General features: G+C 40.6%; 1 protein-coding gene and 1 pseudogene across 1 annotated transcript in view; both read left to right on the plus strand.

The window, feature by feature from the left end:
• Nucleotides 1-14,150, plus strand: part of LOC146460462 (uncharacterized) — a 22,597-nt gene extending 8,447 nt beyond the window's left edge. The window contains exons 3-12 of the mRNA XM_085088179.1: nt 388-463; nt 2,007-2,068; nt 2,193-2,246; nt 2,826-2,924; nt 4,090-4,155; nt 8,249-8,318; nt 8,525-8,646; nt 9,430-9,525; nt 12,361-12,471; nt 13,879-14,150. Coding sequence (XP_084944305.1) covers nt 388-463; nt 2,007-2,068; nt 2,193-2,246; nt 2,826-2,924; nt 4,090-4,155; nt 8,249-8,318; nt 8,525-8,646; nt 9,430-9,525; nt 12,361-12,471; nt 13,879-13,926 — 804 coding nt within the window. The 3' untranslated portion in view covers nt 13,927-14,150. The remainder of the gene's footprint in view (nt 1-387; nt 464-2,006; nt 2,069-2,192; nt 2,247-2,825; nt 2,925-4,089; nt 4,156-8,248; nt 8,319-8,524; nt 8,647-9,429; nt 9,526-12,360; nt 12,472-13,878) is intronic.
• On the plus strand, nt 12,529-13,872 carry LOC146460463 (uncharacterized; annotated as a pseudogene).
• Nucleotides 14,151-18,682: the final 4,532 nt, after the last annotated feature.

Consider the following 18,682-nt stretch of genomic DNA (forward strand, 5'->3'; position numbering starts at 1 on the left):
TTATTGTTATTTATGCAAAATTACAGAGAGATTTACGGCTCGACGTTTCGGGGTCACCTTGACTCCATTATCAAGAGAAAATCAGACTGAACATGCAAACTGATTCAATTCGCGCTAAAGTATTTGTTTAACCATCTATTAGTATCATTAGGTTAATTTTCAGCTCTAGCCTATTTAACATCCGCGTTCATAAACTGATTTTCTCTTGATAATGGAGTCAAGGTGACTCCGAAAGCCCTTTATATAATCTAAATCTGTAAATAAATTGTTGTTGTTGTTGTTGAAACGTCGAGCCCTAAATCTCTCTGTAATTTTTGCATGTCTTTGCTTACGCAAATCCCTATTGTTATTAAATTTGATTTAAGCACGTGTTTGTTAATAATACAGGTTGTCGGTAACTTTTGCATGGAGTTAGCGATCAAGAAAGCAAAGGAGCATGGGATTGGCTGGGTGGTTTGCAAAGGTCAGTTTTAGCTGATGCACTACTGGTAACAAACCTCACATTAGTTGTTACTTATTGTTTGACAGACTTACTTACCTTCTTACTTTTTCACATTTCTTTCGCATATACCGGAACCATTCATCGACAGTCAATTCCTAGCAGTATTTATTTATTTATTTATTTATTAATTTATTTATTTATTTATACCGGCAGGTCCAATTCATCGAAGTTTAGCTTACGCTGGTTTAAATGGAGGCCAGTGTAACTAAAATAACAGTAATTTTATACTTACTAATCAATTTACATATGACTAAACAAATGGCTACTTAAAAAACTAAATTAATTAAATATGAATACAGTGGTAGCTCTCTTAATGGACACTCTCGTAAGCGGATAGCTCTACTTACGACCGCCTTCACAAAACCGCGTTTGACCACCCATACAAACTCTGTATTTACACATTCTGGTAAGCGGACAATCCCATAGGCGGCCACGGACACTTTCAGAGGTTACAATTTAGACTTTTCCTTTGTTTTTAAGCTTCCGTGAGCGGACACCTGAAAGGAAATCTCATTAGCCTCTGAATGCTAATATTTTAATCATTCAACCTCACATTGCACTGACATCTCTGTTCGTCACAAAGATTTTACAGTGCATTAATTACAGTTATTGCCATTGCACTAGGAAATAAAACAACCAAAAAGTCACTTAGTACGGTGGTATTTTTTTTTTTTTACATTTCCAATGTTTTTTGTTAGCTGGGCTAACTCCCTTAAGCGGTCAACTATCCCTTACACCTCTAGAAGCCGCTTACAAGAATGGTACTCGTAAGCGGCCAGCTCCAGTTACGGACACGTTTTTCGCGTCCCGACGGTGTAAGTTTACGAGGGCTTCCACTGTATACAGATGCCCTTACATGTTAACTACTGTACGTTCACATCTACATCTACTAGCTACAGAAATGCAACCTTAGACCGTTCTTGAATTTCCAAAGGGGTATTTCCTTTTTTAGGTAGCTGGGTAATTCATTCCACTCTTTAGCCCCGTTGTAGTCAAAAGAACTTTGACTTAGCAGTCATTGCAAGAGGCAGACGGAGAATATCCTTGTTTCGAGTGTTATAAGCGTGAAAATCGTGCGAGTAGTGAATATCATGCAAGAGGTAAGCAGGCGCTAAGCCATTTAGGCACTTGAAGATCTGAAGACTCTAATGATGGCCAATTAAGAGTGAGTTTAAGTTCATGCTGTTGGAATTTGCGACCCTCGATGATACTCTCCGTACGTCTTTCCGGACAGCGGAACAATAATCAAACAGGAGAAGTACCACAGTGTCATACAAAGTGATATAAGCCTCTCGTGTATGCAGACATGAAGCTGGTTTAATGATCTAGCTCGCACGAATCTCCTGTAGCTCAGGGGTACAGCATCCAAACTAGTAATCGGAAGGTGATAAGTTCAACTCCTGTCTGTTGGAAACTATGTACTCGGATTTTCTTTTTCCAAGCATGCCTGTTTCACTGACTACCGCAGATTTCTAAGGTATCTGTTTTTACGGTGTCCATCCAGGTTCAAACCATTTTGGTATAGCAGGATGGTACAGTGCCAAAGCTCTTCAACATGGAATGATTGTAAGTACTATCCGATAGCCTTTTCATCGTCAAACACTCTCAATTCTGCTTGTGTTCATTCCTTTTATTTTAATATAGAAAGTAACCTTTTCGTGATTTTCACGCGTCTCTCATTGTTTTTCAGGGAATGAGCATGACCAACACTTCACCAGTAGTTGTACCAACCAGGGCCGCGCAGGTGATTTACTTAAGACCAAGTAATATACGGGCGATATTGTCTTGCAAATTGCCGTGAAACAAATGTTACGTCGCGAGCTGCGATTGTTCGTTGCCCGTATTACTACCACCACTCGTAACAAATTTTCATGATTCAAAAGTAGAAATGGTGTCCACTTTCTTCATCATGAAAGTTTGTTGTGTGTGGAGGTATATAAATACGCGCAACAAAGGCAACCTGTAACTTAATAACATCTTTTTTCTCAGTGCGCGAGCGCGAGTTTGTGCCCCCTGTCTGGCCTGGGGCGGCCGGTGAATAACATTTGTTTACTAGAGTAGGATGAGCGAACAACCGTACGACGGAACGAAGGCACTCAAGGACAGATGGACGAATGAAGTGTCTGAATGAACGGATAAAATGTTTTGCAATCGATGAATGGATGGATGAAAATGATCGTGGTTCTACAATGGTTATTCACTGTGTGAAAATCAATATTTTATTCTGAAATCACGTTATAATATTGAATTCAATGACCTTATGTTTCGAAAGTTTATTTTACCCGCATGGTGAATCATTCTCTTTCTGATTTGTTTCTCATAGACGGCCATTGGGACAAATCCTATTTCAGTATCCGCTCCCGGGAGGGCAGGAGACAGTTTTCAGTTGGACATGGCCACCTCAGGAGTGGCACTTGGAAAGGTTTGTTCGGATCACGTGATGTTCTGCAAAAATAAACAGACATTGGACGCGAATTTTAACTCGCAATAATTTCATTAATCAACAATGATTTAGATAAACATATACAAGCAAAAACTAACGAAAGAAAAGTCCTACGTTTCGGCGACATCTTGGCGCCATTGTCAAGGGAAACTAAATTTTAGTTTCCCTTGACAACAGTGCCAAGATGAAACCTAGGACTTTTCTTTCGTTGGTTTTTGCCTGAATAATTTAATTGCGTTGAAATTGGATTCAATGCAATGAAACTTTTACACTTATATGAGGGATCCTGGTTTTTATTTACGGACGTATAAACGTGTTTGTTTATAAACTAGTTTGTTTGTATATGCTCACAAAAATAATTGTGTAAGCTATGTTGGATTGGACCTAGGAATTTTCTCGTGGCGTGTGTCGCCAAATGGGCGACTTTGTGCAGTTTATGCAAAACTTTTTCACACCCGCTAGCCTTAGGAGCAACAGTTGTTGTGGAAGCTAAAGGTTTTTAAAATAAATATTTAGTTATTTTTGCTTCTCGGAGATAAATCTCATTTACTAAACTGAAATGTTGCGTGGGAAACACTGGAATTCAAAAGTTTCCACGACAACCTTTGTGGGGCCTGACACATTTCTCTTAAAGAAGACTGAGAAACCGTTTGTGGAGCCACTTATCACTGTGGCGCCGTTTTAGTCATTTTTTCCTACTAAGTTTGGGAACATTACCCAAAAAGGCGTTTGGTCTCCTGCGAGTGCACGAACCTGGTTATGAACTCTCTACCTACACATAAACTAGCATACGCGTTTTTCATGTGCGACAAACAACTCAGTGCGCCGTTGATTATTCAACAGCAATCCGAGTCCATGGCGTGGAAACAATTAATTCTTTAAAGAGAGACATAATAAAACTTGGGTTGTGCACCCAGCGACAGTTCAAACAGGAACTACTCGGATGTCAGGGTGGTAGCTACACCAGGAAAAATGAGGCGGATAACTCTTTATAGTGGGTGACGCAAACCTCTTCCTTCCCCCACCCCTTGATCCCCACTCCTGGCTATCTAGCTATGTTTAGTACCGATTGTTCAAGTACTGCCTGTTGATAGTGAGAGTATATCTCTAAATGTGGAAATTGTTTTTTAACATATCGTTGTAGGTAGAAGTATGTCGGAGGAAAGAGACCGAGATTCCCTTAGGCTGGGGTCTTGACTCCAAAGGAAAGGTACAGGATCGTCAAAAGGCAGACATTTTGTCATTTAAGAGTTATTTTAACTGTAATACAATCAGCGCAACTTCAGAAGTCGTGTGCACTTCTGTTTAGATATGTTTTCAGCTTGAGCTTACCTCCGCTCACAATAATCGATTTCAGTCTCACAAAATTCAAGGGGGTAAACGGAGACTTCGTAAGACTAAAAAAACGTTGTACGGGGGGCTGAATCTCAATTGAGGGGTCGTTTGCTATTTAACGGAGGGGGAGAGGAAGGGGTGGGTGAGAAAATGGAGGTACCTGAAATTTTTGCCAGTGTTAAGGAAGGGGTCCCGTAGTACTTGCTGAGTTATGGAGGGGAGCCTTGAAACATATCTCAAACAAAGAAGCAAAATATACATACATCGTACCCCAGTATTTTTGTCAGAAAAAGAACTGGGCTGAGTTGCTCGAAGCATGGTTAGCGCTAACCATTGGTTAAGAGGTATTAAAACCTATAGGTTGTCATGGCATTTAACCCGGGTTAGCGCTAACCATGCTTCGAGCAACTGGGCCCTGGTATTTCCATTTCTTGAATAGAGCATTATTTGAAATGCTGTTGAGATCTTAAAATAAACGTATTGAAGCAATGCGACAGTAACTGAACAATCAACATATCCACAACGTTACACGGTCAAAACTATGATCCACGAGGTCTCATTACATAGACCTCAACAAAGGAAGCTGTGAAAGCTATCACGCCTAAAAACGAGCAAAGCCAAACCTAGCCAAAATGCTCTAAATGGCATATAAATTCACAGTCACTAAACAGACGCTACAATAGGTCAAATTCATAATAACAGTTAACGATTCAAGCTGGCGAAAGCACAAGTCCTCCAAATCATGATAAAAGAGCCACAACAATTTTTAAAAAGGAACTGCCAATGACATCTTAGAAAGAAATATAAATATAGTAGTAGGCATCCTTCAGCCTCGGGAGACAATGGTGTGCGCCCTGTTGGGTCAGTCTTTCTGTTGACAGCAGCGCTGGATGTGGCTCAGCAGTCTAATCCTAGCATGGCAGACTCTGCCACAGTTGTTGCACGCAAAGTTGGATGGCTGGTTAGAGTCCGCGGTTTGCTGTTTCTCTTTAAGTTTTGTCCGTTTGTCCTCCAGCTGGAGGTTCCTCTTCTCCTCTCCACTCCTGACACCATCACGTACAGCATGACGCCAGCCGTCGCTGTTTCGTGCGAGCTTTTCCCAGCTGTCTGGGTTGATGTCCGTCCGTATTAGTTCCCGCTTGCAGACATCGTTGTAGCGCAGAGCTGGGCGGCCTACAGGGCGGCATCCCGAGGCTAGCTGACCGTACAACAGGTCCTTTGGGATGCGACCGTCCTCCATACGATGCACGTGTCCCAGCCACCATAGTCGACGGTGGCAGAGCATGAGGTGCATGCTGAGCGAGCCTGCCTTCTCCAGGACAGCTGTGTTGGTGACTCTGTCCTGCCACCTGATACCCATGATTCGTCGCAGGCAGCGAAGGTGGAAGCTTACTAGGCGGTTCTCTTGTCTAGCGTAGGTTGTCCAAGACTCACTGCCGTACAACAAGGTGCTGAGGACGCATGCCTGATACACCTTGAGTTTGGTGGCCTTGGTGTTCAAGGTCAGCTGGTGGTTTTCCCACACTCTTTTGCTCAGCTTTGACATGACTGCAGCAGCCTTAGCGATGCGTTTGTCGATCTCGGCATCAAGTGATAGATTGTTGGTGATTGTGGAGTCGAGGTAAGTGAAGCGGTCGGTGACCTCGAGTACCTCGCCGTTGATGTTGATCGAGGGTACAGCAGGAAAGTCCTGGCCCATGATGTTGGTCTTCTTGATGCTAATTGTCAGCCCAAATTCATTGTAGGCATAAGTTATATATTCGTATTACAAATATATTCATGTAATTTCAAGTTTCACACAGGTACAAATTGTTGGTCCTGTCAACCCTTCGTATTTTCCACAAAATCTAGCATATCACTTGTCATATCTGTTAGTCTAACACTGGGCCAGAAGACAGAAAGTTGGTGTCCTTCAACCAAATCCTTGGTTGTAACACACCAATAAAGATTGTACTGTTGAAGAACTTGGAAATGTTTTAAAATACTGTGCAGCAAATAAGCTATCAATTAACTTCAAGAAGACCTATTATATGTTAATAACTTTTATAATAAGCTTTTAGACAATTTTGTAAATACTTCCTGAACTTCATTTATTTTTAGTATTTTTCTCGATTAGTAAGTTTAGATAATGTTGTAATTGTTTTTTTAAATTTGATTAATTTTAATTGTGTAGTTATTAGTAACTTAAGTATTTAAATAATTGTTCCTGAAAAGCCCCATTGGGGAGGTAACAATAAAGTATGTATGTATAACCTCGCCTAGGAAGAAAGTTGATGTTCGAGTATCGGCCTGTGACATAGACTGAGCAAAAATCTCAAATCAAATACCTGGGCGTCTTTATCGATGACAGTCTAAGATGGGATGCCCAGCTCCAGTATACATTAGCAACAAAATAACAAAAAACATTGGAATTTTATATAAACTTAGATACTTTATGTCTCTATGAATACGCATAAACAACTATACTATACGCTCATATATCCGTATCTTAATTACGGGTTAATGAGCTGGGGTACTGCATGTCAAACACAATCAAAAAAGATAAAAATAAGCCATAATAACTGCCTTCGCTGCATCTTCTTTGCACACAAAAGAGAAACTGCAACACCATATTTTACTCTATTAGAAATCCTTAAGCTAGAGAACATTTTTAAGTTGAAAATTGGTTCCCTTGTGCATAAATTACAATACAATAAAAAAGAAACACCCCCTGCCCTCCATGATCTTGTTTCCCTAGCTTCTGATATCCATAAATATAATACCAGATTTGCCACTAGTCAAAACCTGTACAGACCATTTTCTAGAACTAATTATGGTTTAGCACGGTTTGGAGTAGTGGCATCACAAACCTAGGAAACAATTCCATTGGCAGTTAAGTGTCTGCCTTACAACGATTTTAAGAGGAAAAACAAACGTTTTCTACTTGATAGCCAAACATAAATAATGTAAAAAAATTAACGTATACTATATACTTATATATTTGCTGTAAACACTTTTTTCCTTACTGTTGTATTTTCCTCTCCTAAGCCTAATTTAACTAGCAGAGCTCTTGAACCAGTATTATAAATTCTATTTCCCCCTATTTTATTTAACTGCACTGAGGTAGTGGCCAACACGAAAGCCTTACTCCTTTGGCCACTACCCACTTCTTCCGTAGAATGTAAAATCACTAAATAAATTGCTCTGCACGTTTAATTTTTTTTTTTCTTCCTATAAAATATATTGTATTTCGTTGTAATATGTGTGAATAAAATTGAATTGAATTGAATTGAATTGTATCTGTACACCACTAATATTCACAAAGTACACACAACTCACACAGTTAGACTTGTAGGTCGCCCCTATTTATACTACATATACTTAGGTCAGTATTTGCAACTAATTGGAAAGTTAACACCCGATTCTAACACCTATATTAACAATACACTACATGTACTGTCATCCAATGATGCGGTTCGAATTCTGTAGCTTGAAGCACTGAACTAGAGCTAGTCAATCACAGAGTTACACCCACCAATTTTTAGTTCTCAGAAAAAAAGAGAGAGAGAGAGAGAGAGAGAGAGAGAGAGAGAGAGAGAGAGAGAGAGAGAGAGAGAGAGAGAGAGAGAGAGAGAGAGAGAGAGAGAGAGAGAGAGAGAGAATGTGGACTAAACGTTTTCTGTTTAGGGAAACTGCAATAAGATCATATCAATGCTTGCTTACGGTGGCTGTGACCGGTTTCCAGCACTCTTTAACAAACCAATACTACCAGTCAGTCATCTGTTTGATACCATTATTGTGGTAGCAACTGATAAATGGTGGTAGAATTGACCCATCAGAGTGTAAGTGATGGAAAGTGTTGGAAACACGACTTAAGGCCGAATGTCACCGCCGATCACAAGACCGACCGGTTAACCGCTAGACCCTCTAGTGTTCATTAAGGAGAAATAATGTGGTAGAGAAAGTGTCAGCTGTTGATTGTTTTCTAGGATACCGTTGATCCTCAAGACGTTTTAGAAGAAGGAGGTCTGCTGCCTTTGGGAGGAAAGGAGATTACAGGTGATTTATAAAACTGAACTCTGTTGTGAGTTAAAAGGATATTAAAAGAACTATACACAAGGCAACTGGTCGTTATAGCAAGAATATCCAGACAATCTGAAATACCTTACTCGAAAGCTACCAACTTTTTTTTCTGGCCCCTTTCCGGCGTTCGATTTTTTTTTTCTTTTTTAAATTTGATTGCTATGCTGTGGTTATTTCTTCAGGTGGTTATAAAGGCTATGGATTAGCCATGATGGTGGATGTGTTCTGCGGACTTCTATCGGGATCTGCATTTGGACCTAGCATTAAGAAATGGCAAGGGGATGACTTTAGAGTGGCTGACCTGGTAATTTACCAATACTACAATTTTTTTAAACGAAAAAAAAAACAACAACAAGGAAACAAAGCAGAATTGATACTATGAGGCCCGAGAAGAGGACTGATGGTCAAAATTGGGCGTGTAAGCAAACGTGAAAACCGACCGTCTGTCTGAATTTTTGTGAGGGAACTTTGTTTGTAATAATTGAACAAAACACATTCGGAGCAGGCTCAGACAAGTATTGCTGTTCATGATTGTTCGAAGTCCTTTAACTGACTTTTGGCCCCGTAGAGCTTGTCGGATGATGGTACCAAGCCTTTGTTTACTGACCTGATTGGCCAGTTTAGTAGTGATTATAGTGTCATTAGTTGTAAAAACTCCAAAAAAGGTTATTCCTCGAAACTTCTTGTATGTACTTCCTCACTGTAACAGTATTTCAATTTTTATTTGCATATAACTAATACCGGTATTTGCTTCTTCTTAGTAGCGCCGCTGTGTTTTTAGCTCGTGTATGCGCGCATGCGCAATGAACGAGTTATCATATCAAGTTTCATTCGGTAAGAACACGACGCGAGGAAAAAAATACTCAGGTTCATGGAAGGAAAACTGGACGCTTTTTTTTTTGGCGATTGGCAACCACGTAAGACCATCTAAGGAACGTACATTTCCACCTTTGTTTTGCGAGATAAGCAAATAACTTTATACATAATGCATTTCCGCAATGCGACATGGCGTCCACTGTTTTACGATTACCACTATATACTTTTGCATTCACAAGTTGGCTCACAGGAGCCTTTGATTTTTCCTCAGGGGCACTGTTTTGTAAGTATAAACCCGCAAATGTTTGCTGACGGATTTGAGGAGCGTATGCAATGTCTGATGGACCAGTACAGAAACTTAGATCGGGTATGTGATGTATATGATGAACAATTTCATTTGAGTCATAATCTTGTAGCTTACCTTTGACAGGAGTGTGTTCGGTCGCCATCCTAACTAAAGGAAAGGGATTGTCATTTGCCAGGTGGTGGTTAATTCAGCCGCGTAGGGGCTAACTATTTTTTATATTCCATGGCAAAAGAAACAACGTTCCTCTCCAGTTTTTAAAGATTCAATCAGTGCCAGTCATTCAGCTATTTAGTTGGTCAGTCGGTCCGTCAGTCAGTCAGTCAGTCAGTCAGTCAGTCAGTCATGTCCCACTCAGTTAGTCAGTATCCAGGCCGTTATAGTGGAAGGAATAAAAGGGCGTTAATATAAAGATCCATTTTTTTTATGAACAGCGATTTATCAGATAGGCACGCAATTAAAGTCAGTACTTGTGTTCAAAAAATGCCGATGTCATTGCTTTTAGAGACAATGCTTATTGAACAGCGTTTGGGCAAAAATCTCTAAAAAAATACACATAAGGTTCACGATTGAAAAAATCTACAAAGTAACGATGGTACGGGTATTTTAGTCAATGCACTCTAATTCTCCGGTTTGGAGTGCATTGCAGTCCTATGCAAAAAAATATAAAATCAAAAATTAAAAGATGTAAGATTCAAAGCCGACGCGTTCAACTGACTACTGACGCAGAACAGAATTAAGAAAGAAAGGCAACAGCGTTAGTTTTAAAGAAACTGTTGTACTGCAGCGGTAGGAGAGTGAAAAGAATGTTTGGTTTTATCAGCAGAGTTAATAAGGTAATTTGGCCGCTGTAATGAATTTCGAGTGCTGGTGTCTCGATCGTTAGCCCTTCGACTTGGTCTGAGCGAAATGTTACTGACACTCAAAGCTCTTTACGGTGGTCAAATTACCTCTAGTTATTAACTCTTTTGTTAAAAACAAATAGAAGAAAGAAAAACCGTTCAAAAGAAGCCAGAGTTCCTCCAAGCTATCATCCTAAGCAACTTCTAACGCTTGTCTCTAAACTTCCCGGGTGCATCGATGACTCGATACCGGATAACGGAACAAGACCGCAAGGTTATATGGGTAATTTACAGGCCCGTAGGCTGGTTCTGATGCGGGTAGGTTCTTTTTATCTTTAAACGGACCAAATAGCTCTTTCTAGTTAAGGAGGCTTGCGGCAGTTTTTCTGGACGGGGGGTGGAAGTTTTGAAATTACAATCTCGCATACAAGATAAACTTCGATCTCCTTTATACTACATCATCATTTCAACATATAATCAAAGTTAATTTTCTCATCGGTTTCCAAGCAACAACTATTACCATAGCAACGGTAGCGGAAAGCCTCTCATTTTAAACATTGTCGATTATCTCGAAAACTAGTCAGACACTTTATGACGAAACTTTAGGGATTTAAACTCCTCAACGTAGACAACTTGTAGGCGAAATTAGAAAAAATCTGTAAGAGCGTTTTCAAGTAAATAATGAATCAATTTTTACGGGGTGATTTTGTTTATTCCCGCATCTTTTACCAATATCTCTGGCAAAATAAAACTTTGGCACTTTGTCTTTTCATTTCAACCGGATGAGAAAATTAACTTTGTTCATATGTTGAAATGATGATGTAGTGTGAAGGAGATCGAAGTTGATCTTCTATGCGAGATTGTAATTTCAAAACTTCCAACCCACGTCCAAAAATACTGCCGCGAGCCTCCTTAATCATTACCTTTAGTGACCTCAAGTCGACTACGAACTTTTTCCTATTACCCTCCCTCTAGTAAGGCGAAGTAGTTTTATCGTTTCACCTCGGTTCCCATCGGCTTACAACGCTTGTGTTTGTCTAAGCAAGCAATAAAGCCCCTTTTTTGTTCCCAAACTCTCTTGTCACTGGTGTTTGAAAAAGCAATAATTACGACGTTTCCTTCTTCTTTTTGTCAATGATAACAGTACTGAACTGGGGAGGTTACAGAAAGTTTTCCAGTTCTAACCTTCTGAGATGTAGCCGCGCATAGGTATCTACTACCACATCAATCTCCACGGTGGTATCGTAATGCATGGATGTGGAGAAGCGCGAGGCTTGATAAGCGGCTTTTCCCCATCGATGCTCTCATGTAGTTTTTAAGGTGGCGCAATGTGCTTGCACTTCGTTCGCATTCACATGATGTTACTGGAATAGTACATGCAATTTTGAGCAGAACGCTTATGTTCGGAAACAAGGATTTATCACATTCTTTAATTGCCGAAGTGGGGGAAATTGATAGTATCGGCCTTTCCACCGCGCAAGCTCCATTTGGAATAACTCTGGTGATGGAAGATCGTCACTGTATTTAGTAATAGCTGCTTTGAGGTCAACATCTCTCGCGCAGAGAACACAGGCCCCCCCCACATCCTGCAGTGGGTCGAGATCGGATCCAGGCAGGGCCGTGCATGACCGTCGAGAAGATCATCATTTAAATAACGAATACGTATAACATATGTAAGGCCATGCCATTAATCAAAAGTATAGAAACAAAAATAAAAAGTATTGGAAAATATACGTACTTTGAGTTAGTTACAGATGAGATAAGTAAACCTTGAAATCTGTATAAGCTGGCTTATTTTAGCGGACCATTTCTGGCAGTGGGGGGGGGGGGGGGGGGAATAACCCCCCGAACCCCCCGAACCACCCCAGCCTACGGGCCTGATTTATATGTAACTGAAAAGCTCAGCTATGGCTCACCCGACAGAAAGTAAGAGTTAAATGTGTATGGCATTTTGCCCATCCTACCTTTCGGTCTTGTCGCGTTAGCACGAGGCCTTAAAACCCGACAACGTTAATTGAAATAGCTTAGCATAAACTAATGCATTCTTAATTTCCAGGCGGAGGGTGAGTCTGCAGTACTTGTGGCTGGCGATCCTGAGAGAGAGCACATGCTTAAAGTTCGTCAAGATGGCGGGATTTATTATCACTTGAACTTGTTACATGCTATGGTTAGTATATGGAATATATAAACGTTGAGCCTGCAAATATGTCATTACAACGAAATTATGGTGGTGGTTAGTTTTAACGTCCTGTAAAATCCAGGGCCAATGATTTAAAGGCCGATTAACGTACAAATTTGGGAGTTTCGATGTTTAGCTGTGCATTTTGTTTCCCTGACCATGTTTACTTAAGACACCTGTCGACCTAGCATTCATTACAGAGACCTGGCTAAGAGAGGGGATCGCTGATAGCGTTGTTAACATCTCAGGATATACGTCATGCGTCGAGACAGAGCGATGGACAGCCACGGCGGTGTCTGCCTGTACATTAAAAGCGATCACTTCAAATATCAGCCCTTGGACGACGTGAAACGCGGCGACAACCAAGAAATTCTCTGGGCCCATCTGAAGCCTACTCGGCTGCCTAGAGGTTTCTCTTGCCTCACAGCAGCAACTGTGTACCACCCAAAACCGTCCACTGCAAACGACAACAGTCTTTGGGAACTCGATTCTCTGACACTGGTTGAGGCACGCTACTCCAACTGTGCTCTTGTCATCTGTGGTGATTTCAACCGTTTTAACACTCAACGGTTGACAAACCACTTCGGGTTGAAACAGATCGTAAAGGCGCCAAACAAGTAAGGATGCAACTCTCGACTTGATTATGACGAACTTGGATTCTCACTATAATAAACCAAGAGCATTTTCGTCTTTCGGTCTGTCTGACCATGCAACAGCGTCGGCGACTCCGAGGATCAGAAGCAAAGGTGCAAAGTCTGAGAAATACATCCTCAAGAGAGACATGCACCCTAGCCGTAAAGCTGAGTTAGGGCGGTATTTAAGTGATCTTGACTGGCCACTTCTTCTCCCGTCTACGAACACCTGCGAACAACTCGAAGGCGTTTACCGTCAGGCGATAAACACAAGTCTCGACGTAATAATGCCAGTTAAATCTGTGCGTATTAATATCAAGGATGCTACCTGGATGCACCTGAACTGACATCACTGATCACGAAGAGGCAGAGAGCTTTCCACCATCAGGTTGCAGATTCTGTCCAATTGAAGCCAGGAACGCAGTAAAACGCACAAGGAAGCGCTGCAAAGCCCAGTTCTAACCTAACCCTAACCCAATAAACACTCATACAACTTGAAATAGCAGAGTAATACACTTCAGTATGAGGGTAAATGGCATAAACGCAGTGTACAGGCTCGGCTTTTATCTGTAACTTGAACTCTACACAACTCGACTATTGAAGAGAGGACGGGATATAAACTACTCCTTATATAAAGAATAAGTGATAACACACAGCAAAGTTTTTGGTTTGACAGTAACTGGTTTTCAACCACTCAGTGCGCGCTAAGAATCTGGTATGTTTTGTAACAGATCGTAATCCATGACGTTCATGTTGTTTTCAGGATGATCTTGCTGACAGGTTAGGCGTGGCACATTTACCAACGATGTGAAGACAAATCTTCATCCGAATGGCTTCAGGTTCCGCTGAAGAGAAATAGAAGAGATTGTGTAACCACCGGAGGCGAACACTTCTAAAAGAAAAACCTTTCGTTTATGACCAGGGGAAGAAAATTTAAACTGAAAATTACAAATAAACTAACTTTAACGTACCAAATGTACAAAATAAGGTGAACAAACCAACAAAACTGAACGGAAATACAAAAGACTTACATTGTTCGGAGTAGATTCATCTTGCGCAGTAAACTGAATCATCGGCTATAACTGCTCGAAAAGCGTCTCGTTGAAACTTCAACACAGAAAAGAACAGAAATGTTTTTCGGAAACATGACTTGCAAAATTAAGATTATTACACTAAATTCCCTCGCTAAAGGCCTAGGGCGGGAATTCTCATGAGACCGTGGGCTATAGGAAACATGGGTTTCGATTAAGGGGCGGACCATTAGAAATCACGGGAGGGGGGAGGGGTAAAAAATTTTCAGTGGATGATTTTTTTTTAGTCCAATTTGTCTGCATGTATATTTTTTTTCGACGTGGAAGCTCTGCACGATTTTTTTTTTCGACAGAACTTCTTTTAATATTAAAGGCATGCAAAGCTCCGCACAGCTTAATAACAGTACCACTCAAGGTGACACTCACTTTGGAGTCTCGATTTTCGCGACATTCGAGTATCGCGATTATCGAGAAAGAAATGAGCTTCTAAATTTATCGCACCTCATGACTCGAGGCGTCTTTTTTTCACTTGTCAACTGAGGAAACTCTGCTTCGTTGTGTTAGTCGATACCATTCTTTAATTACAGTTGAACTCAATAGCGAAAAGCGTGAGAAGTTCGAAGGCAATATAGTACGTATATTCAGTGTTGTTATCTCGGTCAAAGATAAAAACGTCTTGTCCAATCGACAAATGGATCGTGCTTCAAAGAGTTCACAAAGCATACGATGATTTTCACAGCAACAACCCTTGCATTCCCACCCGATACCTGAGAGAAACGCTAACACTCATTCTCAACGAAAATTATTTCCAATTCAATAGAAGGAACTACCTCCAAATCCATGGTACTGGCCATGGGCACAAAAATGGCCTTTGCTTTTGCAAACATTTTTATGGCCGACATTGAAGCACAAATTAGAACGGTTCATGGAACAAGCAAACTCATATAATCCAACAATCAAATTTATGGCTGAAATCTCAAAATCTCAACACAGGCATTCGATTCCATCACCATTCCATACTGGATATTAAAACGCATTCCAAGCCGACTGAAACCTTTTGTCAATACACGCATTGGATTTGTTAAAGGCGAAGCCCTAAGACTCCTACAAACAAACTCCTCAAAAACAACATTTGAGAAAAATATTAAAAAGTTTAAATCACAACTCCTTGTTAGAGGCTACCCAAATAATCTGATTAAAAAAATTATCAGATGTCAAATTTATAGAAAGGTAATCGGCATTGAAGCAAAAAAAGACAACACCCCAGACAAATTTTGCCTTTTGTAACAAAATCAACCATCGTTCCCAACCTCAAACATGTTTTAATGGGAAAATGGCACTTAATACAAAGCCAGCCTTTCCTACGAGAAATCTTCAAAGAGTCATCACTAATTTCCTTTAGAAAAAGGAAAATCTCTAAATGAAGTGCTTGTCAGAGCAAAAACAGAGAGAGATTACACTTCAAAAAATGTTTCCATTGTTAGAAGTCGTGCAGAAAGATTGTTGAAGGTTTGCTATAGTAAAATTGTTTTATATTTCTTCTACATTTGAAATCCATAAATGAGCAGGAGATCAGGTTGCATTGTCACTTCTAAAAACATTAATACATGTAAAATGTGTTGAGATGATAGAGGAGCAGGTTATATTCTTGAAATGTGCAATAAAACTACTTGACGTTGTGTTTTGATATTGTACTTTGATTCAGTTTACTTGCAGGAATTTTTTTTTTTTGGATGGTGAACTGCTTGCAGGAATTTTTTTTTGGGAATTGTCCCCCCCCCCCCTCCCGTGATTTCTAATGGTCCGCCCCTTAGTAGTCTGTCTGCATGAACAAGCTGAATTCCATGAATTCCCGGAAATTTGGCAATCATTCTAAAGCCGCATCCACACGTGCAAATTTTGCGTGACAATTTTTATGTGACAAATATATTTGCACGTATACATGGCGCAACAAATGATACATTGAAAACTAATTTCCATATGCGCCAGAAATGACTCTGAACAGCGGAGGCATCCACGATAACAAGTGCTACGAAAAAGATGGCGCCCGTATTAACTAGACGACAAGCAATGGTCGCTGGTAAAGCTGGTTTTATTGTCATTCACGAAATGGAAAAACGTCAGGTTAATGTCTTCAAAATCGTCTTTCAGTAATTCAACTATTTCATCATAATGTTTCATCTTGGTGTTTCTGTTTTTATAACTCTCGGATTTAGTATTCCATAGGCTTTCTCGTGTTTTTAATGCCTCTAATAGGGCAGAAGTTGCTCGATCCGTCCAACCAAGAGTTGACGCCGCCATCTTGGTTGCGAAAAAAGGCTTGGAAACCACTGTTAACTTGCTGAATGTATGCCACATTTTCTGTGCCGAGTCATGCACACGAACAAAGTGTCACATGTGACAATTTTTATTACGCGGGATGCCCTGAAGGGGCATACCGTGTCTAAAAACGGGTCGATTTCTTTTTTTTTTTTCTTCCTCGTAGCCACAAATCGGTACATTAATTTATTCATTAAACTCTCCCCTCTCCTACTCGGGATATATTGTTCTGATTGTCTTCAACAAAAGCAGGCCAATCAAAATCCATTCTTGTCGCTTATATCGCGAGAGAGGGGACCTACTCACCCCTACCTGTGTGACGTCAATGCATCATTTGATATATTTATTAAAGACGGATTAAATTGTCGCGCCATATTGTTTTAACATGTTGTGGACTCAAGTGTGCCGTTTTCAAACGGAAATTTCACCATTTTGAAGCGGTAAATCGAAAGAATAAGTTCTAAGAAGCACCCGACACGTAAAACGGTGGAAATTGGTGAGTTCTTAGCGAAGGAATCATGCTTTGTTTGACAGTCTTAGGCCACGACGCGAGACTAAAAAGAGGTCATTGAGAAGCTTACGTTATCGTAATAGAATTTCACAAATTTCCGCTGATAGTCTGAGTCGCGTAACACAAAGGAAACAACGTAACGCGATCGTCGTGACTCAAACTATTCCATTAGCAAGGATAGCTTTATCAATCGGCGAAGCATACAGTTGGAATAAATGAATCAGCCCCAGCATCACGCGTAATGCCAGTATAGCAGGCATCTTGGTTTTTTCTTTTTCTTCGTCGTAGCTACAAATCGGTACATTAATTTATTCATTAAACTCTCCCCTCTCCTACCCGGGATGTATTGCTCTGATTGTCTTCAACAACAGCAGGCCAATCAAAATCCATTCTTGTGGCTTATATCGCGAGGGAGGGGACCCACTCACCCCTACCTGTGTGACGTCAACGCATCATTTGATATATTTATCAAAGACGGATTAAATTGTCGCGCCATATTGTTAACATGTTCTGGACTCAAGTGTGCCGTTTTCAAACGGAAATTTCACCATTTTGAAGCGGTAAATCGAAAGAATAACTTCTGAGAAGCACCCGACACTTAAAACGGTGGAAATTGGTGAGTTTCTGGCGAAGGAATCATGCTTTGTTTGACAGTCTTAGTCCACGACGCAATGACGACGCGAGACGGAAAAATGTCATTGAGAAGCTTACGTTATCGTAATGGAATTTCCCAAATTTCCGTAGCCTCCCACGCAGACGTTCTTAGGGGTTCGTCACGCGTTCCTGCCCTAAGAACGTCTGCGTGGGAGGCTAAAATTTCCGGTGATAGTCTGAGTCGCGTAACACAAAGGAAACAACGTAACGCGATCGTCGTGACTCAAACTATTCCATTAGCAAGGATTGTTTTATCAATCGGCGAAGCATACAGTTGGAATAAATGAATCAGCCTTAGCATCACGCGTAATGCCAACATAGCAGGCATCTTGTTACGCGGGATGCCCTGAAGGGGCATACCATGTCTAAAAACGGGTCGATTTCTTTTTTTTCTTCCTCGTGATCACAAATCGGTACATTAATTTATTCATTAAACTCTCCCCACTCCTACTCGGGATGTATTGTTCTGATTGTCTTCAACAACAGCAGGCCAATCAAAATCCATTCTTGTCGCTTATATCGCGAGGGAGGGGACCCACTCACCCCTACCTGTGTGACGTCAATGCATCATTTGATATATTTATTAAAGACGGATTAAATTGTCGCGCCATATTGTTTTAACATGTTCTGACTCAAGTGTGCTGTTTTCAAACGGAAATTTCACCATTTTGAAGCGGTAAATCGAAAGATTAACTTCTAAGATGCACCCGACACGTAAAACGGTGGAAATTGGTGAGTTCTTAGTGAAGGAATCGTGCTTTCTTTGACAGTCTTAGTCCACGATTGCAGACAGAGAAGAGGTCATTGAGAAGCTTACGTTATCGCAATGGAATTCCCGCAATTTCCCTTGAAACCCTGAGTAACGTAACAACGTAACGCGATCGTCGTGACTCAAACTATTCCATTAGCAAGGATAGTTTTATCAATCAGCAAAGCATACAGTTGGAATAAATGAATCAGTCCGAGCATCACGCGTAATGCCAGTATAGCAGGCATCTTGTTTGTCACATAAAAACTGGCGCGCCAGTTTTTCAGCAAATGAATTGGTCACA

This window comes from Pavona decussata, unplaced genomic scaffold (genome assembly GCF_977016875.1).
Source record: "Pavona decussata unplaced genomic scaffold, jaPavDecu1.1 SCAFFOLD_213, whole genome shotgun sequence".
NCBI classification, from domain to species: domain Eukaryota; kingdom Metazoa; phylum Cnidaria; class Anthozoa; order Scleractinia; family Agariciidae; genus Pavona; species Pavona decussata.